General features: G+C 43.5%; 1 protein-coding gene across 1 annotated transcript in view; it reads right to left on the bottom strand.

Annotated features, from left to right (window-relative positions):
* The window catches only part of DNAH1 (dynein axonemal heavy chain 1), a 799478-nt gene that overhangs the window by 407729 nt on the left and 367443 nt on the right, over positions 1-24306 (bottom strand). The window contains exons 31-36 of the mRNA XM_030205737.1: positions 21835-21948; positions 20171-20320; positions 11239-11325; positions 9450-9636; positions 6921-7012; positions 223-377 (exon numbers count right to left, since the gene is read on the bottom strand). Of these exons, the coding sequence (XP_030061597.1) occupies positions 223-377; positions 6921-7012; positions 9450-9636; positions 11239-11325; positions 20171-20320; positions 21835-21948 (785 nt within the window). The remainder of the gene's footprint in view (positions 1-222; positions 378-6920; positions 7013-9449; positions 9637-11238; positions 11326-20170; positions 20321-21834; positions 21949-24306) is intronic.

The raw sequence follows: 24306 nt of genomic DNA, 5'->3' as shown, positions 1-24306 counted from the left end.
GCAGCTGGATTAGGGAGTAGTAGTGCTCTGTATTCTGTCCAGCATCACCCTCTTCCTGCCTGTCATTTCACTTTTTGGTTGATGCTATATATGTCCCAAACAGCTGACATAATTATGCTTTCATTATAATAAAATGTAACTTCATTTCAAATTATTAGACTGTCTCTGAATACAATACAAAAATAATTAATACTTGAAAGGAGGAAATAGTTTGCTGTTTACCATTCATGAGTAAGAAGATCAAATTCCCCATATAACTGGCCCATGGTGATGGATTTAGGGTTCAAGATGTAGAAGTTCACTGCTTCGTATGTTCCACCACTGACAGATGGTTCGCCCTTCAGGGCTGTAAGAGCAGCTGCCAGTACCTTGTAACACTAGGGAAACATGAACAAAAGTAAGGTACATGCATTCCAGAAAGGCAGAGGCAAGAAGAAAATAAACATGAGCATTAGGATCAGAAAGCAGTAATCACGGCAGAGAAAACTAGGCAAAAGCATTGGCCTGGAGAAACTTAAATGAAGAAGTAAGGTTAGACTCAGAGAGTATACTAAGATAAGATAAGGAAAAAATGGAAAGGAACAGGTAGATAAAAGAGCAAGGTGAATAAATCTGTGGGTAGAAATATACTCCCCCGCCCCCCATTCCCCCCCCCCCCCCCCCCCCACACATTTAGCCATTGAAGCTTCTGCAGGTAGTTTCCTTTTGAAAATATGCTTGAAGGCCTACAGAGATGAAATCCATGGCAGAAATTATGTATGGCCTGCACTTCCCCTCCCTTGAGTCAACCCTTTTCAGTGGTGTAAAGTACTTGTGAGGTTTTATAGCAGGGTACTTTTATCTGCAGAGAGGCAGAGCAGTTTTCAGTCCTGCATTTAAGCTAGGCAACTGCAAGACCCACATGGAGTTTCAAAATTGTTCCCCAAAGGTAATTGTTTTCTGATGTGGTACAGAATAATGGGGTGGGATTTTTGCTTTTGTATTTTTTTAATACTATGTGAGGTTTTATGGGTTATTCATTTTATGGTACTCAGGGGCCCTTTTACTAAAAGTTATCATGCACTATGGGCTTCTTAGCATTTAATGCACGGTATGTTTTAGTAAAAGGGCCCCTTAATAACCTAATAAAAATGTCATGCTAATTTCCATCTGTTAATACTACTATAGACACATGGAAGGTAAAGCTTTTTAGGAAATTAGGAAAGAAGTTATACAGTTTTCCTTTATTAAATAATTAAGGGGCCCTTTTACAAAGCTGTGGAAAAATCTGGGCTTAGTGCATGCTAATGCAGGACTTTCCCCTGCGCTAAGCCCAGATTTAATGCAGCAGTATAGCAAGGATTTTTTCTTTTCCTTTGTAGGTCCTGCACTAATTTTTCCAGTAGCACATGAGACCTGGGAAATAAATAACACGGGGGGCCCTTATCATCTCCTATTTAGGAGGTGCTATGTGCTCTCACAATAAGTCTGCGTTATCCAGTTAGCATGTGCTAATGAAAGTACACTAGCTGGATAATGCTTCCACAACCATTTCTCGCCCATTCCACGCCCCCTCTCCCCCCCCAAAAAAACATAGCACGCAATTAGTGCATGTTAAGAGACAAACTACCACAAAATGCTTTAATGCATTTTGTCATAGGCAATTTTTCCTGCATCAGCACCTAACGTATTTTAATAAAAAGGCCCCTAATTTATTTAGGGCCCTGTTTACTAAGGTGCGCTAGCATTTTTAGCGCATGCATAAAATTAGCGCACGCTAACTGTGTAGGTGTCCAGAGGAATATTGTGGGCGTCTACACAGCGCGTGCCAATGGTTAGCACGCGCTAAAAGCACTAACGCTCCTTTAAAGCGGCTTAGTAAATGGGGCCCTTATTTTACTAATTCAAAACATATGTAAACCAGAATCACTGGCTTAAAGACTTCTTGAAAGACTTGGCTTTTTAAACAGGCATTCTAGGGACCAGACTGATCGGTTATTTTGGATTCTCCAGTAGGAGGCCTTTCCCCCTTTTCCTTATCTGTCCCTCTCCCTCTCTTATCTACCTTGGTGTGACTGTTAAACTTTCCTGTTTTGAAATGGCGTTCCTTTTCTTTTTAATTTTTAGTCTGTACACCGCTCTGTACTGTCTTGGCAGTTAGAGCGGTCTAGCAAGTCATAATAAACTATGCAAACTATTTATTTATTTATTGGGATTTATTAACCGCCTTTACACAAAGCAGTGTACAACAGGTACACTAACATCAAATTTACTATTTTGTTAACAGCATAACAATAGTAAAATGAACAAGTATAAACAAATACAATGAATGAAATAAATTGAAAACAGCAAACTGAATCCTAATAATAGGACTACTATGAAACAGGATCAAAAATATACACACTTAACAGAGATATAATATGATGTCAGCATAATACTAATTGAATATTTAATAAGAACAAAAATAGAACATTCAAATAACATTGCTATGATACTAATGCTGTTCCATAATACAGCTTACTATATAGCTGAGGGGCCAAGTGCAGATATATAGATGGGGACTAGATGGGTGGTACAGAGTCAGTTGGGATAAATAGATGGGTGACTTAAGCTAAAGTCAAGTTCTTTATACAGTTAATCAGGATATAATGAACTGGTCTAAGTTACAGTGTGTGTTGCAAGCTAGTCCAGGTGCAGAATCTATTGCCCACCTTTATCTAGATGACACTTTCAATGAAAATTTGGAGAAGGCAGGCGACCATGTACCTCGGGTGCAGTTTGTGGGGGATATTTTTGGGATGGTGGGACAGTTGTAGAATGTAGCTTTGGGAGGTGGGGGACAATTTTGGGGGTGGAGGCAGTTTGAGGTGTGATTGGGCTGTTGTGTGGCCTTTGGTGGAGGGACATTTTGCAAGGTGGTGGTGCAGCTTTGAGGGGTGGTGTAATTAGTAGGGTCGTGTGAAGGTCTTGTTTTTGTGGGTGGGGCAGCTTGTGGGATGTGGGGCCACTGCAGGGGGCAGTTTTGGTGTGGTACAGTTTATAGGGTCGTGGGGCAGTTTTGAGTTTAAGACTTTTAAAATGGTACAGTTTGTGGGGAGAAGCAGAATTAAGTGGGGGCAGTTTGCAGGACAGTGATAAAGCTGCAGGCCAGGGAGCAGTTAAGGGGTATGAGACAAGTTTCAGGGGATAGTTTTGGGGGTGGGGTAGTTTGTGAGGTTAGGAAGTTGCAGAGTTTATTTCTTGTGGTGTGGCAGCTAATGGGGTGCAAGGGCATTTGGGAGGGGTAATTCTTGGGATAAGGGCTGTTTGCAGGGGTTGAGGCAGTTGTGGGGAGGTAATTTAGGAGAATCGTGCAGCTTACAAGGTGGTGAGACAGCTGTGGTGATAGGTTTTAGGGGTGGTTGCAGTTTGTGGGGTGGTGGGGCAATTTGTGCAGGGTTTTTTTGGGGGGGGCTGAGGGTCGTTTGGGGGTTTGGGAGAGTAGAGAACAGAGAAAGGCAGTTGAAAGGAGGAATTCCATAACTGCTATGTTTCACTGTATGTAAGCTTCTATGGTGAGTTCCATAGACTATGTCTGCCAGACGGTAAAAACTGTCATAGCACTGACATCCAGTGGCCTCCAGATAGGCCCACATGGTGTTGAGACTCTCCAGCGCTCTTGCAAAAGTGACAGGAGATTGTTGAATTTTGTCAGCATGTGCCTTGCTGCTCATTTCATCATCTGTTTCATCATCAGCCGTTGCCTGCGTGTAGCCGCATATCTGGACATCAGTGCTGTCATCAGCTGTTTGTAGATCGTAATCAACAGCTACGTAGTGATGATTCCAGGCTTCTTTCTGCATATGTGGGGAATCCAACAGTGATAGATTATGAGCCAGTTCAACAGCACGTTTATCCTTGCCAGTCTGGTCATCCATAACGCTCATGCCTTGATCCATAGGTTGGATCAGAGAGGTAGTGTTTGATGGCAGGAAGACCACCTTGACGTTAGACAGCCTGACATCATCACTGTGTGCAGCACAATTATCACAAAGCAACAAAATCTGACACTTTTGTAACCACATTCTAGTGTCTAACTTCTTTTGCTACTGCTTCCAAATTTCCCCAGTCATCCATGAATTTGCGTTAGCCTCCTATGACACAGGAAGTCGCTTAACATTCTTGAAGCAACGGGGCTGTTTGCTCTTTCCAATGACGAGTGGTTCCAACTTCTCATTCCCATCCATATTGCAGCAAAGGAGGATTGTCAGTCAGTCCTTCGACGTTTTACCTCCAGTAGTTTCAGCATGTCTGAATCGCTCGCCAGTAGAGTCCGTTTTCGTCAGCATTGAAAATGTCACGAGGTGCAAACTCGTTCAAGATGGTAGGAAGAAATGAAAAACCCAATTTTCAGCACCAAAGTCATCAGCGTCTTGTCTTTCACCATGCTGTATCTTGAATTTTATGTTGTTCCTCTCCTTCCATCTTTCCAACCATCATAAGTACATAAGTAATGCCATACTGGGAAAAGACCAAGGGTCCATCGAGCCCAGCATCCTGTCCACGACAGCGGCCAATCCAGGCCAAGGGCACCTGGCAAGCTTCCCAACGTACAAACATTCTATACATGTTATTCCTGGAATTGTGGATTTTTCCCAAGTCCATTTAGTAGCGGTTTATGGACTTGTCCTTTAGGAAACCGTCCAACCCCTTTTTAAACTCTGCTAAGCTAACCGCCTTCACCACTTTCTCTGGCAACGAATTCCAGAGTTTAATTTTACGTTGGGTGAAGAAAACATTTCTCCGATTTGTTTTAAATTTACTACACTGTAGTTTCATCGCATGCCCCCTAGTCCTAGTATTTTTGGAAAGCGTGAACACACGCTTCACATCCACCTGTTCCACTCCACTCATTATTTTATACTAGTAAAAAAGGCCCATTTCTGGAACGAATGAAACGGGCGCTAGCAAGGTTTTCCTATGAGAGAGAGAGCCAGAGTGAATGTGCAGGTGTGTGACAGAGTGAGACTGTCTGTGTGACAGTGTGTGTGTGAGAATGAGAGTGTGTGACAGGGCCCCTGCCCTGTTCCTAATGCCCCTCACCCCGTTCCCTCCCCTCCTTTTCCTCCTCCTTCCCACACTTTGGGTTCCTTAAGGCTTTCAAAAGTCTATGTACCCCCGTGGCCCTAACGCCCAGTATCCGGATACCCCACCGCTTTCCTCCTCACCCCTCCCCCAAGATGTAATACTTTCACGTCCTTCATTTAAAAAAAAAAAGTGTCCTATCTACCTTGTGTACAAATGCCCGGCATTCAGATTGTGTTCCTCTCGTAAATTTTCATTTCTTTCATTCATTCAGAACTTGCCCCCCCCCCCCCCCCCCCCCCCCCCCCCCCCGAACACTTTTGGTTCCTTCAGTCTTTTAAAACTCTCCTATGTACCCTGTGTGCTAATGGCCAGCATTGAGATTGTTTTCCTGTCCCAAATTTGCATGTCTTTTAGTCATCACAACTCCCCCCCCCCCTTCTCCAGTTTAACACTTTAGTTTCCTTCAGTCTTTTAAAACTCTCCTATCTACCCTGTGTCCTAATGGCCAGCATTCAGATTGTTTTGCTTTGCCAAATTGTCACTGATGTCACTGAGGTCAGTGCGTGCCTGCCTAGCAGACCACTTCCGGCAGGCACAGTCCCAAGCACATCCTGTTGGAGGTGAGAATTATTATATAGGATACCTCTATCATGTCTCCCCTCAGCCGTCTCTTCTCCAAGCTGAATAGCCCTAACCTCCTTAATCTTTTTTCATAGGGAAGTCGTCCCATCCCCACTATCATTTTAGTCGCCCTTCGCTGCACCTTTTCCAATTCTACTATATCTTTCTTGAGATGCGGCGACCAGAATTGAACACATCCAACAGTGGCTTTGAATTCAGTTAGTCCAAGACTTTCAGCTAGCTGATTAGCTTTCTTCATAAGCAGTGGACCACCGACTGGAAACTGTCTGCTCCTAACTTGAGAAAACCACCGAAGAAGAGCATCTTTTACCTCCTCAGCTTTTCCTGCCCGTTTTCGTTTCCAGTGTGGATTTGTATTGTTTCGCCAGTCTTCCAGAAGCTGGTCTTTCTGCTTCAAGATACTTGAAATTTGACTGGGATTGACACCATATTCTTTAGCAATAAATGCTTGACTTTGTTTTCTAATTTTTTTAAGAACTTCTATTCGTTCAGCCAGTGTTAAAGTGTTACAGTTGCGCGGCGACGACAACTCCAGTGAACACTCTAACAACATTCTTTTGCTTCTTCTGCCTGTGGCAGTTAACCAATGAGATTTTAAATTTACCACCCCTTTGTCACATGCCAATCAGCTTCCACATTCCGTGCGCGTGCTTATGCGGAGTCTTTTCTGCAGAGGAGCGGTCTTAAACCATGTATATAAGCGAATCTTGCACTTATCAGTGGTGCGCTAAACCGAAGTTTGTCCCCATAACAATTGATGGCGCCAAAAACGGGACCGAAGTACAGCATGCAGTTAAACAGAGCATGCACTTATCCGACGTGCACTTAAATGGAGTGCACTGTACTTATTTGTATTTGGGGCAGAGTCACAAGGAGCTGCAGTGGAAATTGAACCCAGTTCCTCAGGATCAAAGTCCGCTGCACTAATCACTAGGCTATTCCTCCACAATAAGACAGATAGACGAACAGTGTCAATCTCTTTTGCATATATGCATAAATGCCAGTATTCTAAATATTGATACATGTAATATGCATATACATGTTAGTACATAGTATATGGAATTGACTTAAGGAGTGCCAGGAAGAGAAGTATGTAGACATATTGTACACAGTACTAGACATATATAAAATTATAAACAAACACGCACCCATTGTCAAACATAAATGCATGGTCGTAGGAGGATATGGTGATATGTATAAGAAACAAAGTTAGAATTTCATCTCCTTTTTACCTTTGTTTTCCCAGAGCCTGTTGGTCCCACCAGCATGAGGCCATGCCGTACTACAGTGGTTTCATAAAGCTGGATACACTTTGTTATAAATCCTAAAAACAAAACAAAAAAAACAGGGCTCATAAAGCAAAGAGTGATTGAGACAATCTCCATTCATACATCTATTTCTCAGAGGAAGACGTTACTGTAGCTCCACTCTTCCACCTCTGGGACCAAGAAGCCCTTTTTATTCCATTGGAAGAATGAAGTCCCAGTCAGTCAACTTTAGTGCTGCTTTACTGATAACAATGTAGTAGGAACACCACTATATTTGGTGCCTAAACATATTTGGCACCCTAGGCAGTTGCCTATATTGTTTCTGCTTCACTTGGGGCCTGCACATGCATTATGTAAAAGTAAACACTATGGAGCTCATTTTCAAAACAGAAAAACATCCAAAAAGTGGCATAAATCTGCATTTAGATGTTTTTCTCACAAAAACATCCAAACTGGTATTTTCAAAAACAAATTTCAGACGTTTTTCTATGAAGTCCATCAGAAGTGCATTCAAATCACAAGGGAGTGTGTCAGGGGCGGGATCTGGGCATTCCTAACACTTGGACGTTTTTCAGTCATAATGGAACAAAACAAAAACGTCCTGGACTAAAACTAAGATGTTTTGAGCTAGGCCTGTTTTTATAATGAATAAGGCACAAAAAGGTGCCCTAAATGACCAGATGACCACTGGAGGGAATCAGGGGTGACCTCCCCTTAGTCCTCCAGTGGTTACTAACCCCCTCCCACCCCCCCCCCCAAAAAGGTGATTAAAAACATTACTTGCCAGCCTCAGATGTTATACTCAGGACCATTAGAACGGTATGCAGGTCCCTGGAGTAGTCTAGTGGTGAGTGCAGTGCACTGAAAACAGGTGGACGCAGGTCCATACCTCCCCCTACATGTTACACCTGTGGAGGAAACTGTTAGCCCTCCAAAAGTCACCAGAAACCCACTGTACCCACATATAGGTGCCACCTTCACCCATAAGGGCTATGGTAGTGGTGTACAGATGGGGGGAGGGCTCAGAAGACAAGATAAGGGAGCAATGGTGATATGCGCACCATATGTGCATAACACGAACAAATTCACGGCCATTAACACACCAAAACTGAATCTCCCAATCTCGGACACCCTAAAAATTCTTGGAGTTACCATTGATCGACACCTAACACTTGAGAACCATGCGAAAAATACAACCAAGAAGATGTTCCATTCAATGTGGAAATTAAAAAGAGTAAGACCTTTCTTCCCAAGGAATGTCTTCCGTAACCTGGTACAATCAAGGGTACTCAGTCATCTAGACTAGTGCAACACACTCTACGCTGGCTGCAAAGAGCAAATAATCAAGAAACTTCAAACAGCCCAGAACACTGGCCAGAACTGCAGCTAGACTCATATTCAGTAAAACAAAATATGAAAGTGCTAAACCCCTACGAGAAAAGCTACACTGGCTCCCACTTAAAGAACGCATCACGTTCAAAATATGCTCCCTAGTTCACAAAATCATTCACGAAGATGCCCCAGCCTACATGTCAGACCTGATAGACTTACCACCCAGGAATGCTAAAAAATTATCCCGCACATTCCTTAATCTTCACTTCCCCAACTGTAAAGGTCTAAAATACAAACTAACGCATGCATCAACCTTTTCATACCTGAGCACACAATTCTGGAATGCGGTGCCGCGCAACTTAAAAACAATTTATGAACTAACTAACTTCCACAAATTACTGAAGACCCAACTCTTTAACAAGGTATACCACAAAGATCAACAAATGTGAACTCCTCCACATACATCCAGAATTGTCTTAAAATATCTGCTTGTAATACTACTATCATGCTTTATCATTATAATGTCACCCAAGATCCTTCTGTAATACTAAATGTCTATTTTCTTATATATTTCCACCATTCATGATGTATTGTAAGCCACATTGAGCCTGCAAAGAGGTGGGAAAATGTGGCATACAAATGCAATAAATAAATAAATTATGAAGTCCACTGCAGTGCTCCCTAGGGTGCCCTATTGCTTTCCTGGTCCTGGGGGACCAGTCTACTAAAAATGTTGGCACCTCCTACATTCCAATGGCTTGATTTTGTGCATTTTGCACTTGTATGTTTTTTTTGTAAGAAGGACCAAAAAACAAAACGTCCAAATCACAAAACCTTGTTCCAAACAGTATTTAAAGAAAAAAAGAAAGATAGACCTTTATCTTTTTTGAAAATGACCTTCTCTCCTATTCAGATTTTGGACGTTTTTTGGAAAACATCCAAAGTTGGACTTAGACGTCATATCGAAAATGCCACTCTTTGTGTTTCCACACCTATTTTGTACATGCATGTATCCTTGAGTGATTTTATAAGAGTCTACTTCGGCAGAAAAATGCTGTTCTAAATGTTCAAGTTCCTTATAAAATTACTCCCAAAATGGACTGAAACAAATATGCTCCACTGTGGAAGTTCATACTAAATAAAAGCAAGCTCTGCACTCACCATCAGCATCTTTCAAATTCTTCTTGATACAGGTGTTGCGGATTGATTCCTCTAAGATGCCATAATCAATCGCCTCTTCTTTGATTTTGGGAAACAAGTCTGAGACAATGCCATTGAAGAGTTTGAGATCACCCTGAAGGAACTTGGGCACATTGACGTCACGGATAGCTCTTAAACAGATCAATTCCTGAAAAGAGTTCAGAGCTTAAACGCAATATGTAGACACAAATCTTCCAGCTGTTGGCCTCAAACACACCTACACCTTCCATTATCTCCAAAGAGATCCGATCTCTATCATTATCTCCACTTAAACCATGGTGAACAGTGCAGCCTTCGATAATCAGTGGTATTTAACCAGGTAGTTCCACTGAAAAGCGGCCAGTATAGGAGTGGTCCAAGTGCAGAGTCAGGGAGAAGCTGGCACTAATAGCGGCATAAGCCACATTCAGAGCTGGTGCCTGCATAGCTAAGCAGCTAGAGAGGACTGCACAAAAGGCTGTCCTATATCTGGTCTCCTAGCTATTTTGGTGCTGACACTGAATATCTGCTGGTACCTTCATAATTTCCACTTTGATCCCCCCATCTCTCCCTTGATTCCAATCCCCACCTGATCTGATCCGATCCAATCTCCCTTGTTCAGTTTTGCCCCCCCCCCCAGTTCTGATCCCCCCCCCCATGTTTCCCCTTATAAGGCCCCCTTCCATGTCCAAGCTTCTGCCAGTTCTCCTTCCCCCCAACTTCCATACCCCCTTGGGACTTAATCAGATGTGATCCCCGGTGTCTAGTGAGATGGGGTTGGAGGGAGACCCCTTTCTGCTCCTGCCTCATCAGCTCTGGGTTTCAAAATGGTGGCACTGACCTCTAGCGGTAGTCATCCGATGTCTCCATGGACGGATTAGCTCTCCTAAAGCTCAGAAAGCAGGCCCTTCTGATAATGTGCAGGTAATCCCTAACCACTGTCCTCACCCATTTCCTTTCTAGTCTGTTCCCCACTTTGCACTTGTCTAAATTAAATTTCCCCACAATTTGGATGCCCAGTATAGTCTCCTAAAGTCCCCTGAAATTTCACGCAACCTGCAAGTGATTTGGTCAGGAGCCACTTACCGCATACCCCTTGGGGTATGTGTATTGCATGCTGGGAAATGCTGCACTAGACCACAATGTTATGCAGGAAATCAGCATGACATTTGGTATGCTTTCCTCCTATAATGGTCCAGGGTAAGTGCATCTTTCCCAGAGAGCACTTATAAGCAGTTCCTATCTTTCTAAGGGCGAATTTGACTACTACTGTCTAGTGAGATAGCTGTTGCTGCAATTTGAATATGAGAGACTTCTGGACTCGGTATATACTCCCTAATTCCATAACTGGGTGGATGCCTGCATTTACACACCCCTTGCATGTAATTTACATCATATTAGCATTTTGTGGGTAAGAGTATATTTACATGCTAGCAGAGTGCCTAAATGCTATTCTGTAAGGGCACATGTAAATGCAAGGGGCCATACACAAGCAAGGAGCATGGGTGAGAAATGGGCAGGCTCCCACTTACATGCGCAACTTACAGTATACTGTAAGTAATGTGAGCACCTGCCACATTAGGCATCAGCAGTTATGCCAGTTATAGAGCTGAGGTAACTGTGGGCATGTAAATCTTTGGCAAGCAGATGTTGGTTTTTGCTACTATTCACTAACGGAACTGAGAAACACTGGGGCAACTACAGTAGACTTGTTCATGATATAGATATTATTATGGGATTAAAATGAAGAGGTAGGGGCTGATGAACTTACTTCATCCATTGAGGGGTTTTCTCTCTTCAGGTTTCCAGCAGCAGAGATTACAGTCTTTACAGCTCTCATTCCAAAGTCATAGTGATCCTGTAACAAACAAAATAACAATTCATGAAATATCCTGGTGTCAGGCAGAAAGGGGTGGAGGAATCAAAGAGATATTCCTACATTATAACACAGTAGATTTTGAAAGAAAAAGCCCAATTGACCCATCCAGTCTGCCTGACCGTCTCTGTCTATCCTAAGAATATATCCCAGCTGCCAACAATAGAAGCTTGATTACCTGTTGGTTACCATTCTTATCCAAGGCAAATTTTATTTGTTTGGATTTCGTTTGTCTTTCCATTACTAGATCAAGGTGAGTTACACTCAGGTACAGTAGGACTTACAATCTAAGTTCATACCTGAGGCAATGGAAGATGAAGTGACCTACCCAAGGTTAAAGGAGTGTCAATAGAATTTGAACCCTGACTTCCTTGGTGCTCAGTCTGCTATTTTAATCACTGGGCTGCTCCTCCACTTTCTCGGTGATTTGTCACTATCCTGGGAAGTTGAGTATAAAAGATGCCAGGCACAGTCCAACACCCATGCCTCCCATGTCAACATGTTACCAGCAAGTTAAAAAAAATCTAAACTAGTGAGGCTGTCACCTAAACTTCCAGCCTCTGTGGGTCTTTCAGGACAGTAATTGGCATCCAGCTTCTCCTTCATAAGCACGCAATTATGGAACGCACTACCAAACGTCAAGAAAACAACACATGATCTACCAAAATTTCGGAAATCACTAAAAACTAATCTTTTCAAAAAGGCACACCCCAATGACCCAACCTAAATGCCTCGATACTGCAACACAAGGAAACTACTACCCGACCTGGACAAAACTTAACCCTTCCTCCCTATTCCCTAATGTGTCTATCACACATGAACCTTCTACTATATCACTTTGTATCTGTTATACCGGAACTGGTGATTGCCACCACGGTACTATGTAAGCCACATTGAGCCTGCAAATAGGTGGGGAAATGTGGGATTCAAATGCACTAAATAAATAAATAAATAAATAACCTTGGTTGGTTTCTTTGGAGTTCTAGCCTGCTGATACCAATTACCATATTGTCACGATTGGGACTATATTCCCTGTCGGAATTGCTTTGGGGTTCCTCCAGCCAAGCCAAGTCTGTTTGTTAATCCTGAAGTCTGTGTGAAAATCCTGAAATCCGTTCCAGTCCAGTCTAGTCCATTCCGGGATCCTGTTTCAGCCAAGCCATGCTCTGCTGTTGTTGCTGCCAAGCCCCCACCCTTACTGGTGACCTCACCTGTAGTGCCTTCATTACCTCCTGGGAACTTTCTAGGTTGCCTTTGCAACAGAGGTCATCTGATGAGTTTCTCGTCGGTGAGTGTTTTTTGCAGTGCTACCCTGTTACTTTTTATCCTGCCTTTGACCCTGCTTCGTTCCTGGAGTATTCTACTGTTACTGCTTGCCTTTGTTCCTGCTTGTTTCCTGGGCTACTTGACTGTTTGCTGGCCGCCTGCTGGATCCTGCAGTTCTGGTTTTCCCTTCTGTCCCATAGTCCTGCCGGCCACCCGCACCCAGGGGCTCAACCCCTGGGGAACGGTGGTCAAGAGCAGGTGAAGTCTAGCTGTTCCTGCCCTGCTTGTTCCAGCTTGCTCTGCTTCAGCTGCAGCTTCAGTCCGGCGGTTCCAGTCCTGTTTTACCAATCCGTCTGTGTTCCGCCTTGTCTCTTGTTTGGGTGGTTCTCCTGCCGCTGCTGCTCCTCAGCAGTGGCCCAAGGGCTCACGAGTCCAGATTATCCTCGAGAGTCTGACACATATGGCCTGAAATCTCTAGGCTTTGCTCCTTTATATTCCCCTTGTTTTCTCCTTATCACCTTGCTGGACAGTATCCAGCCACTCACCTGCCAACAGTGACCCAGCTGGTTTCCAGGATGTTCCGCTATGTCAATTGATTGTGTTTTTCCTTTATCATCTTGCTGAACAGTACCCAGCCAGCACAAACCTGCTAGCATCCACTTGGTTTGTTTCAAGCTGTCTGTGAGGTTATGCTTCCTTACTCTATCCTTTGTTTTCTCCTTATCATCCCTACCCTTGACTCTGTTCTCAAGAGAGTAAAGGATAGGCTAAGAAATGTAGGGGGAAATTTTTAAAGGACTGTGTGGCACGTACACATGTAAATAGCAGCAACTGCACTGTTCCTTCCCGTCCACATTAATTGATTTGATTTGCTTACTTTATTTATTTTTTGTCTATTAGATTGTAAGCTCTTTGAGCAGGGACTGTCTTTCTTCTATGTTTGTGCAGCGCTGCGTATGCCTTGTAGCGCTATAGAAATGCAAAATAGTAGTAGTAGTAGTATAACTGACATACAGGTGTAAATGTCAATTTTATATAGGTTTAAATGGGGTATGTTCTGGGTGGTCAAAAGTTATACAGTAAATATATTCCCATTTTAGAGTAGGAATACTTATATATCTGAATTCAAGAAAGTTTGGGACAAGTACATAGGATCACTAAGGGGGAGGAAGGATTAGTACATGGCATGGATGGGCAGACTGGATAGGTTATTTGGACTATCTGCCTTCATTTTTCTCTGTTTCTATGTAAAGCCCCAAACAATGCTGTCCTTTTTTTGGTAATGTGTTTTTTTGTGTGAAATGGCTGTTGCCACTGGATAGACCTGTAAATACATAGCTATTTGTCAACATCCTTATATGTATTTTACATAAGGCTTTGCATTCAACCAAGCCGTTTCTAAAATATGCGGGGAAATGAGAACGTCTTGACTTGGACATCCCAGTTCCTATCAAGACATCCTACACAAAATGGGCTTCACATCACACAATTCATAAAATAACTTACAAAACTGTCCTTTAAGGAGGTAATTTTATCAAGGATTTTAAATATGGGGGTATACACGTATAAAGAGTAATTTAATGGAAAAATGTGCACACTTTCATGTGGACCTTGAATCGGTGAAGTTCTCTGGGGCATAGATTGGATGGATCAGGGTAGTATTGTGATGTACATTATATATTTTATAAAACAGGTTAATATAAGCACACTGTAGCTACACAAGCTTACACCTCCTTTAGTGCAGGTGTCAATTTGAGAGGTGTGAGGATTTCTGCACTGCTGGGGCTGGTTCCGAGTACTTACTTTATAAAAGCCCATAGGCGCCTATGTTGTATTTATAAAACAGGCTTAAATAAATATATGCCTTTTTGGAATGGAAAAGAATAAAGATCACAATCTTCAATAGTAAACAAAGAAGACCTAATAATAAAATTGACCAATGCTATTTTGTATAATTTTATTTACTTATTTATTGCATTTGTATCCCACATTTTCCCACCTCTTTGCAGGCTCATGAATGGTGGAAGTATATAAGAAATAGACATTTAGTGTTACAGAAGGATCATGGGTAACATGGTAATGATAAAGCATAATAGTAGTACAACAAGCAAATATTGTAAAACAATTCTGGATATATATATATAGGTAGCTCAATCGTAAGCGCAGCCATCCCGGTTGCCTAGCTTACTCCCTCAGGCTTGGGTACCCCGCCACCTGCCCGGGGTAGCAATGCTAACCCCGGGCCTCCCCACCACCAGCTGCGGCCAGTTGTGCTGAAATCACAGTTTCTAATATATTCTGGAAGTCGTTATTAAATAGGTCGTTTCCGATAGCGGAATACAAAGCCTGTAGGCAATTTCCATGAAAAATCTTCATTCAAAAACTAGGCTGGAGACAGTGCATGAAACAGCCAGGTTCAGATCCAACATCTGGTTCCTGCTCTTTGTTTGATAAAAGCTACAGACAACATAGGTACAGTGGTTATATATCCATCAGGAGAAAATAGATCCTAGCATTGTGCAACCTCCTCAATGGTTGCACTGGGTTCCCTCGTAATAAACAATATAGAAAGAGGATGAAAAAGGCTGTTGGGCTCATTTTCATAAGAGAAGGACATCCATCTTTCGACATAAATTGGAATATGGGCGTCCTTCTCCCAGAGACGTCCAAATGGGTATAAACGAAAGGCGATTTTGGACGTCTCCAAATGCAGTCCATCACAAGGACGTCCAAAGTTCAAAGGGGTGTGTCGGAGGCGTAGCGAAGGCGGGACTTGGGCGTGCCTAACACTCGGACATCCTTTGACCCATAATCGAAAAAAAACAAGGACATTCCAGACAAACACTTGGACGTTTTCACCCGGATGTGTTTTTTTAACGAATAAAGCACAAAAAGGTGCCAGAAATTACCAGATGACCACCGGACAGAATCAAGGATGACCTCCTGTTACTCCCCCAATGGTCAGTAACCCCCTCCCACCCTCAAAAAACATCTTTAAAAATATTTTGTGCCAGCCTCTATTCCCTTCTCAGATGTCATACTCAGGTCCATGACAGAGCATGAAGGTCCCAGGAGCAGTTTTAGTGGGTACTGCAGTGCACTTCAGACAAGCGGACCCAGGCCCATACTCCCTCACCTGTTACATTTGTGGAGGAAACAGCGAGCTCTCCAAAACCCACTGTACCCATATATAGGTGCCCCCCTTCACCCATAAGAGCTACGGTAGTGGTGTACAGTTGGGGGTAGTGGGTTTTGGGGGGCTCAGCACACAAGGTAAGGGAGCTATGTCCCTGGGAGCATTTTATGAACTGCACTGCAGTGCCCCCCTAGGGTGCCCGGTTGGTGTCCTGGCATGTCAGGGGGACCAGTGCACTACAACTTAACCTTTGCACAAAGGAGTGCATACAGTATGGGAGGAAAAAGGCTCAGAACCCCACCTCCACACGCTTTTCATTTCCAAGTGGCAGAACTTTCCAGGGTAAATTTACGTCATTGGCATAAAAAAACCTCCCTGGTGCAGCAATCGTTAAAACTCCAATTGTTTTTTTTTAATCCTTATGGATACCCATTCAACATGAGACTATGATTCAAAAAAAGAAAAAAACAACTTAGATTTCATTCAAAAGTGCTCTCAGTGTTCAGCTGTCACCAGTGGTGTGCTGGAGCTGGCTCGCAAGAGCCGCTTGTTAAATTTTGACAGCTCTTGCGAGCCGGTTGTTGTTGGGGGCGAGCCGGCTCCATTGCGGGAGGTAAGCATGGCAGGAGGGCGCCATCACAGGCCATGCTTACCTCCCCTGCTGCTCCGAAGCATATCCAACCTTGTCCTTCGCTCCCACCCTCCCCTCCCACTCCCCTCCGTCTTTTTTTAATTACCTCCGTCGAAGCGCGCGCCATTTAAAGCCCTGCTGCATGCTGGCCGTCTCCAGGCTTCCCCTGCTTGCTTCGGATGATGTTCGTGCCTTAGTCCCGCCTTCACGAAAAAAGGAAATGACGTCAGAATGAAGGCGGGACTAAGGCACGAACATTATCCGAAGCAAGCAGGGGAAGCCTGGAGACGGCCAGCACGCAGCAGGGCTTTAAATGGTGCGCGCTTCGACGGAGGTAATTAAAAAAAGACGGAGGGGAGTGGGAGGGGAGGGTGCGAGCGAAGGACATGGTTGGATATGCTTCGGAGCAGCAGGGGAGGTAAGCATGGCCTGTGATGGCGCCCTCCTGCCATGCTTACCTCCCGCAATGGAGCCGGCTCACCCCCAACAACAACCGGCTCGCAAGAGCTGTCAAAATTTAACAAGCGGCTCTTGCGAGCCGGTGCGAGCCGGCTCCAGCACACCACTGGTGACAGCTGAACACTGAGAGCACTTTTGAATGAAATCTAAGTTGTTTTTTTCTTTTTTTGAATCATAGTCTCATGTTGAATGGGTATCCATAAGGATTAAAAAAACAATTGGAGTTTTAACGATTGCTGCATCAGGGAGGTTTTTTTATGCCAATGATGTAAATTTACCCTGGAAAGTTCTGCCACTTGGAAATGAAAAGCGTGTGGAGGTGGGGTTCTGAGCCTTTTTCCTCCCATACTGTATGCACTCCTTTGTGCAAAGGTTAAGTTCTAAGTACTTGTGATATTGTCTTGGAAGAGCTATTTTTGTGATATGTGGAGAGGCATTTTCGAACGGGACGTCCAAATTGCGATTTGGATGTCTTTGCAAAACGGCAAAATCCAGCGGTGGGGAAACCCATATTTTCAAAACGATGGATGCCCATCTTTTGTTTCGAAAATACAGTCAGGGACGTCCAAATCCTTAAATTTTGCCATCCCTAGATTTGGACGTCCCTAGACTTGGTTGTTTCTGATTTTCGGCGATTTTCAAAACCAAAGACGTTCATTTCAAAAACATCCAAGTGCAAGCCATTTGGTTGTGGGAGGAGCCAGCATTTGTAGTGCACTGGTCCCCCTGACATGCCAGGACACCAACCAGGCACCCTAGGGGGCACTGCAGTGGACTTCACAAATTGCTCCCAGGAACATACAGTGGTGGAAATAAGTATTTGATCCCTTGCTGATTTTGTAAGTGTGCCCACTGACAAAGACATGAGCAGCCCATAATTGAAGGGTAGGTTATTGGTAACAGTGAGAGATAGCACATCACAAATTAAATCCGGAAAATCACATTGTGGAAAGTATATGAATTTATTTGCATTCTGCAGAGGGAAATAAGTATTTAATCCCTCTGGCAAACAAGACCTAATACTTGGTGGCAAAACCCTTGTTGGCAAGCACAGCGGTCAGACGTCTTCTGTAGTTGATGATGAGGTTTGCACACATGTCAGGAGGAATTTTGGTCCACTCCTCTTTGCAGATCATCTCTAAATCATTAAGAGTTCTGGGCTGTCGCTTGGCAACTCGCAGCTTCAGCTCCCTCCATAAGTTTTCAATGGGATTAAGGTCTGGTGACTGGCTAGGCCACTCCATGACCCTAATGTGCTTCTTCCTGAGCCACTCCTTTGTTGCCTTGGCTGTATGTTTTGGGTCATTGTCGTGCTGGAAGACCCAGCCACGACCCATTTTTAAGGCCCTGGCGGAGGGAAGGAGGTTGTCACTCAGAATTGTACGGTACATGGCCCCATCCATTCTCCCATTGATGCGGTGAAGTAGTCCTGTGCCCTTAGCAGAGAAACACCCCCAAAACATAACATTTCCACCTCCATGCTTGACAGTGGGGACGGTGTTCTTTGGGTCATAGGCAGCATTTCTCTTCCTCCAAACACGGCGAGTTGAGTTCATGCCAAAGAGCTCAATTTTTGTCTCATCTGACCACAGCACCTTCTCCCAATCACTCTCGGCATCATCCAGGTGTTCACTGGCAAACTTCAGACGGGCCGTCACATGTGCCTTCCGGAGCAGGGGGACCTTGCGGGCACTGCAGGATTGCAATCCGTTATGTCGTAATGTGTTACCAATGGTTTTCGTGGTGACAGTGGTCCCAGCTGCCTTGAGATCATTGACAAGTTCCCCCCTTGTAGGCTGATTTCTAACCTTCCTCATGATCAAGGATACCCCACGAGGTGAGATTTTGCGTGGAGCCCCAGATCTTTGTCGATTGACAGTCATTTTGTACTTCTTCCATTTTCTTACTATGGCACCAACAGTTGTCTCCTTCTCGCCCAGCGTCTTACTGATGGTTTTGTAGCCCATTCCAGCCTTGTGCAGGTGTATGATCTTGTCCCTGACATCCTTAGACAGCTCCTTGCTCTTGGCCATTTTGTAGAGGTTAGAGTCTGACTGATTCACTGAGTCTGTGGACAGGTGTCTTTCATACAGGTGACCATTGCCGACAGCTGTCTGTCATGCAGGTAACGAGTTGATTTGGAGCATCTACCTGGTCTGTAGGGGCCAGATCTCTTACTGGTTGGTGGGGGATCAAATACTTATTTCCCTCTGCAGAATGCAAATAAATTCATATACTTTCCACAATGTGATTTTCCGGATTTAATTTGTGATGTGCTATCTCTCACTGTTACCAATAACCTACCCTTCAATTATGGGCTGCTCATGTCTTTGTCAGTGGGCACACTTACAAAATCAGCAAGGGATCAAATACTTATTTCCACCACTGTAGCTCCCTTACCTTGTGTGCTGAGCCCCCCAACCCCCCCCCCCCAAATCCACTACCCACAACTGTACACCAGTACCATAGCCCTTACGGGTGAAGGGGGCTCCTAGATGTGGGTACAGTGGGTTTGTGGTGGCTTTTGGAGGGCTTGCTGTTTTCCTCCACAAACGTAACAGGTATAGGGGGATGGGGCTGGGTCCACCTGTCTGAAGTGCCCTGCTCCCACTAAAACTGCTCCAGGGACCGGCATACTGCTTTCACGGACCTAAGTATGACATCTGAGGCTGGCACGACATATTTTGAAAGATGGTTTTGAGGGTGGGAGGGGATTAGTGACCACTGGGGGAGTAACGGGAGGTCATCCCCGATTCTCTCCAGTGATCATCTGGTCATTTCAGGCACCTTTTTGTGCCTTAGTCGTAAGAAAAACAGGTCCGGGTGAAAACGTCCAAGTGCTCGTCAGGGACAACCTTGTTTTTTTCGGTTAAGGGTCAAGGACGTCCAAGTGTTAGGCATGCCCAAGTCCCACCTTCGCTATGCCTCTGACACGCCCCCTTGAACTTTGGCCATCCTAGTGACAGAGTGCAGTTGGGAATGTCCTAAATCGGGTTTCGATTATACCGATTTGGACGTCCATCTTCCGATTTATGTCGAAAGATGGACGACCTTCTCTTTCGAAAATGAGCCCAAAAGTCTCTTCCATCCTCTCTCTATATATTGCATATTAAGAGAAAAACTTTGAGGAAGTTCAACAGATTGAAAGAAATACTTTCCAACATGGACCTTTAGTGCCAATGCCGTAAAATATACCAGAGGCAATTTTATAAAACCTTTTTGCATGAAAATCCATGGGAACCTCATGAAACAAACACAATGCAGGTGAACAATGCAGGTGAAAGAGAAGGATTAGTTATTTATGAGGTATAACAATGGAGAATGAAGTCCCTTACCTGAGAACTGAGCTGCTCGGACGACAACTTGAATGTGGTGGTGATTTTCTTAGCAAGGACTTTGGCATTGTTGAACCCAAAGGAATAAAGGGAGATTTCAGCGATCATGGCATAATCTGGGACCATCATAGCAACAGGACGGAAGAGGGCCTATAAAATGGCACAAGACCATCATAATTGAGAGGACGATATTTAGGAAAAGTATCATCTTGCCTCTCAGACAACAAAGTAAAGGTATACATTATTTATGATGAATGATATGAAGTTTATGTTGATTTTAATGTTTTTATGTATTGGATTATGTATGTTTTACTGTTATCCACATAGATGTTTTAATATGCGAGTCATTTTAAACGAATGAATGAATAAATAAGTGGTAGCTCACAGTATCCTCTTGTACTTCATACCCAGCATTCCATCGAGTTTCCCATTGAAAATCAGTTTACAGGCTCTACATGCTGTTTGAAAATGTCTCCCTTAATGTACCATATAGTCAGTTCTTCATACAAATCAGATCCTAATCTGAAGTGTAATACAAATTCTATAATGGAACACAAACGGAGCAGATCGTAGGCAAACAAAATGTGATTTATTAATATAAACAATTGTAATATATGTATACACGCACAAAAACAGCCCGACACAGGCCGTGTTTCGCTCAACAGGGCTGCTTCAGGGGCTACACAGTAATCCTTTGCTGTCAAGTATAATAGATATGTGCTCAATATACTGTAATGAATATAGAGAAGATCATCTTGATTCAAAAAACAGCTGGATCAGAGATGCCACAAAGTAGAATGCTGACTTAGAGTCAATCCGACAATGCTGACTTAGAGTCAATCCGACAGTCACTATCTGTGACTGTCGGATTGACTCTAAGTCAGCATTCTACTTTGTGGCATCTCTGATCCAGCTGTTTTTTGAATCAAGATGATCTTCTCTATATTCATTACAGTATATTGAGCACATATCTATTATACTTGACAGCAAAGGATTACTGTGTAGCCCCTGAAGCAGCCCTGTTGAGCGAAACACGGCCTGTGTCGGGCTGTTTTTGTGCGTGTATACATATATTACAATTGTTTATATTAATAAATCACATTTTGTTTGCCTACGATCTGCTCCGTTTGTTTTCCATCTTGGATTTCGCAGACCGTCTGCGTCTGTGCTTTCTTGGACCCTTATACAAATTCTATAAGGCATATCAAATAATTTCAATTGAAATGATAATAAATAGAGGTAAAACAAAAAAGAAGATAAAATATCTTTTTATTGGACTAACAATACATTTTTTGACTAGCTTTCAAAGGCAATACCTTCCTTTTTGGTTCAGAAATGAGCAAATGATGCCAAATATCAGAATATATAAGTGAATATATAAGAATATCAGATAACATGGCTACCACAACTAAGTTATCTATTTTTAATAAGAAATGTGAATGTATTTTAACATAGCATGTTCCTGAAGGTATTGAGTTCTATGTAATAAAACGGAGTTAAAAATCCATGTTAGATTATTAATGCACATTTTTATAATTCTGTTTTTTACCTTACTTCTGATTTTATGAACTAATGATCAAATAATCATTTTTGCACATTACCTAGAGTTCATTTAGAAGTTAAAGTTTTGTAAACCTAAAGTTAAAATTTAAGTATTCACTCACTTTTAAGTTATCAGGCAATTCAGTGCGACCAGCATATCCAGGATTCATGGTGATAAAGACAGCACAAGAGGCCACAAGTGGGATCTCAACGCCTTCAAACATGAAGCGATTCACCTGAGGAAACAGAAGATGCATGTTCTAGAAAGAGAACAAGGACTGAGGAATATAAGAGGAAAGATCTTGAACTTGAGGCAACATGAGACTTTTATTCCAAGTCACTTGAGTATGCCACCCAGTGCTGATCTTTCCTGTCTAGCCCAGCAGCTGCGGCTTCTCATACAATTTTGTGTCATTGAACCAAATGGCAGGTGTTGCTATTAGATAATGGCCAGCATTCTTTTTCTTCCTGGCATTATATACACTTGCTTCACAGCATTCCTAGTTTCTACCAATCTAAGGAACAAGAGTTGATTCTGTAACTAAAATCCAGGTGTCCTTCATACCCATGCAGAGTGCTGCTGCTGAGCCTTACATGGGGCTTCCTTAAGCAAAGCAGAAGGTAATAAATAACTTTAGAGGTTTCTTCAGGAACACAGGGGAACAAACCAAGGAGAAAGACAACAGCAAGACTACTTGAAGGAATAGAGAAATACAGAGCCCTGCAGGGATAGCAAAGTATTGGAGGGGCTAGGATGAACACTGAGGCCACTAGCACAGTGGCGTAGCCAGACAACCAATTTTGGGTGGGCCTGAGCACAAAGTGGGTGGGCACACAATTTTCTCTCTCTCCCCCAGCACTTCCCAAACTCAAAATATAAATACTTTAGCTGATGAGGATCCCCAATCTCCGTCAGCTGGGGACCTCCATCAGAGATGGCCAGAACTCCTCCCCGCCAAGCCCAGCAGGCAGTAGCAACTCCTCGAGCCACTGATGCCAGCACCGCATACATGCTTAGTTGTCAGTGGCTCCAGGATGCTGCCACCATCTGCCAAGCTCGACAGAAGGCAGCTCCAGCCAGCCCCGGAACAGATCCCCAGCTGAAAGGGCTTGGGGATCCCCACTAGCCACAGCAAGGGTCAGGGCTGCTGTTAACCATGCTGGTGACCAAGGCAGAAAATAAAGAAGCCCCTCCCCCAATTCCCTCTCCTCTCCAATCTCTTCATCTGCCGTTACAGTCACACTGACAGACCCTCACAAATTATAGAACAAGGGATCACAAATTAGAAATAAAAATATGTAGACAAAATTAAACTGGGAACCTCAGCATGCACTGCAACACTGGAGAAAAAAAAAAACATAAAAGCGCATTTCCTTTTCTACTTAACACAATAAAAAGACATCCACTATGCACATTTCCCAAAGCTAACATATTCCATTTAAAACATTCAAAATAAAATGATTTTTCTACCTTTATTGTCTGGACATTTTATTTTTCCATCATGTTGGTTCCAATTTCTCTTTCCCGCTTTCCTGTCTGTCTTCTGCTAATTCTTCAAGCGGCTGTCCATTTGTCTTTTTTCTCCTGTCATTTCATTTCCTCACTACACCTGCCTCTGAAATATTGATCTTTCCATTTTAGCTCTTTCCTTTCTTTCTTTTCTGTCTCTGTTCACTCAAATTTCATCCTCTTTCTAAATCTTTTCCTTCTTTTTACTTTTCAGATGTCTATCACATTTCCATTTCCTTTCACCCACTAGCTCTCCTATTCCCCATCTCTCTCTCTTTCCTAGCCTATCATTCCTTTCCATCTTCAATCCACGCACCATTACCATATTTCTACCCCTGTAAGGTAAAATTATGTATAATCATACCTGATAATTTTCTTTCCATTAATCATAGCTGATCAATCCATAGACTGGTGGGTTGTGTCCATCTACCAGCAGGTGGAGATAGAGAGCAAACTTTTGCCTCCCTATATGTGGTCATGTGCTGCCGGAAACTCCTCAGTATGTCGATATCAAAGCTCCATCCGCAGGACTCAGCACTTAGAGAATTACACCCACGAAGGGACACTCTGCCCAGCTCACCACCGCCGAAACGGGGGAGGGGAATTAACCCAGCTCATCCCCACACAAGTGGGGGAGGGGAATCCGTCCAGCTCATCCCCGCGGAGCGGGGGAGGGACACCACACCCGCCGATGCGGGGGGATCTGGCTTATCCTGCAACCGCAACCGCGGGAGGAGCTGACTGACCCTAACACCGCCGAAGCGGGAGGGGTACAAAGCTGCCCTACAGCCGCACGAAGCGGGAGGGAGTGCCGGCAGAATTTATGTCTCAATCCAGCCCCGTAAAACGGAGGGGAGAGGAATGCAGCAGCTCACTGTAACACAAACTCGTCTCAACTCTTGAAGAATCCAAGTGAAAGAAGAACTTGAACACGAAGTCCTCCTGAAGTAACTGAAGGCTAAACTTGAACCTAAAATTCAACCAGAATATAAACAGTACAGATATCTGGGAGGGGCTATGGATTGATCAGCTATGATTAATGGAAAGAAAATTATCAGGTATGATTATACATAATTTTACCTTC

The sequence above is a fragment of the Microcaecilia unicolor genome, chromosome 6 (genome assembly GCF_901765095.1).
Source record: "Microcaecilia unicolor chromosome 6, aMicUni1.1, whole genome shotgun sequence".
Classification (NCBI taxonomy): domain Eukaryota; kingdom Metazoa; phylum Chordata; class Amphibia; order Gymnophiona; family Siphonopidae; genus Microcaecilia; species Microcaecilia unicolor.
The sequence above is the reverse complement of the archived record's forward strand: the minus strand, read 5'-3'. Positions and strand labels throughout refer to the sequence as shown.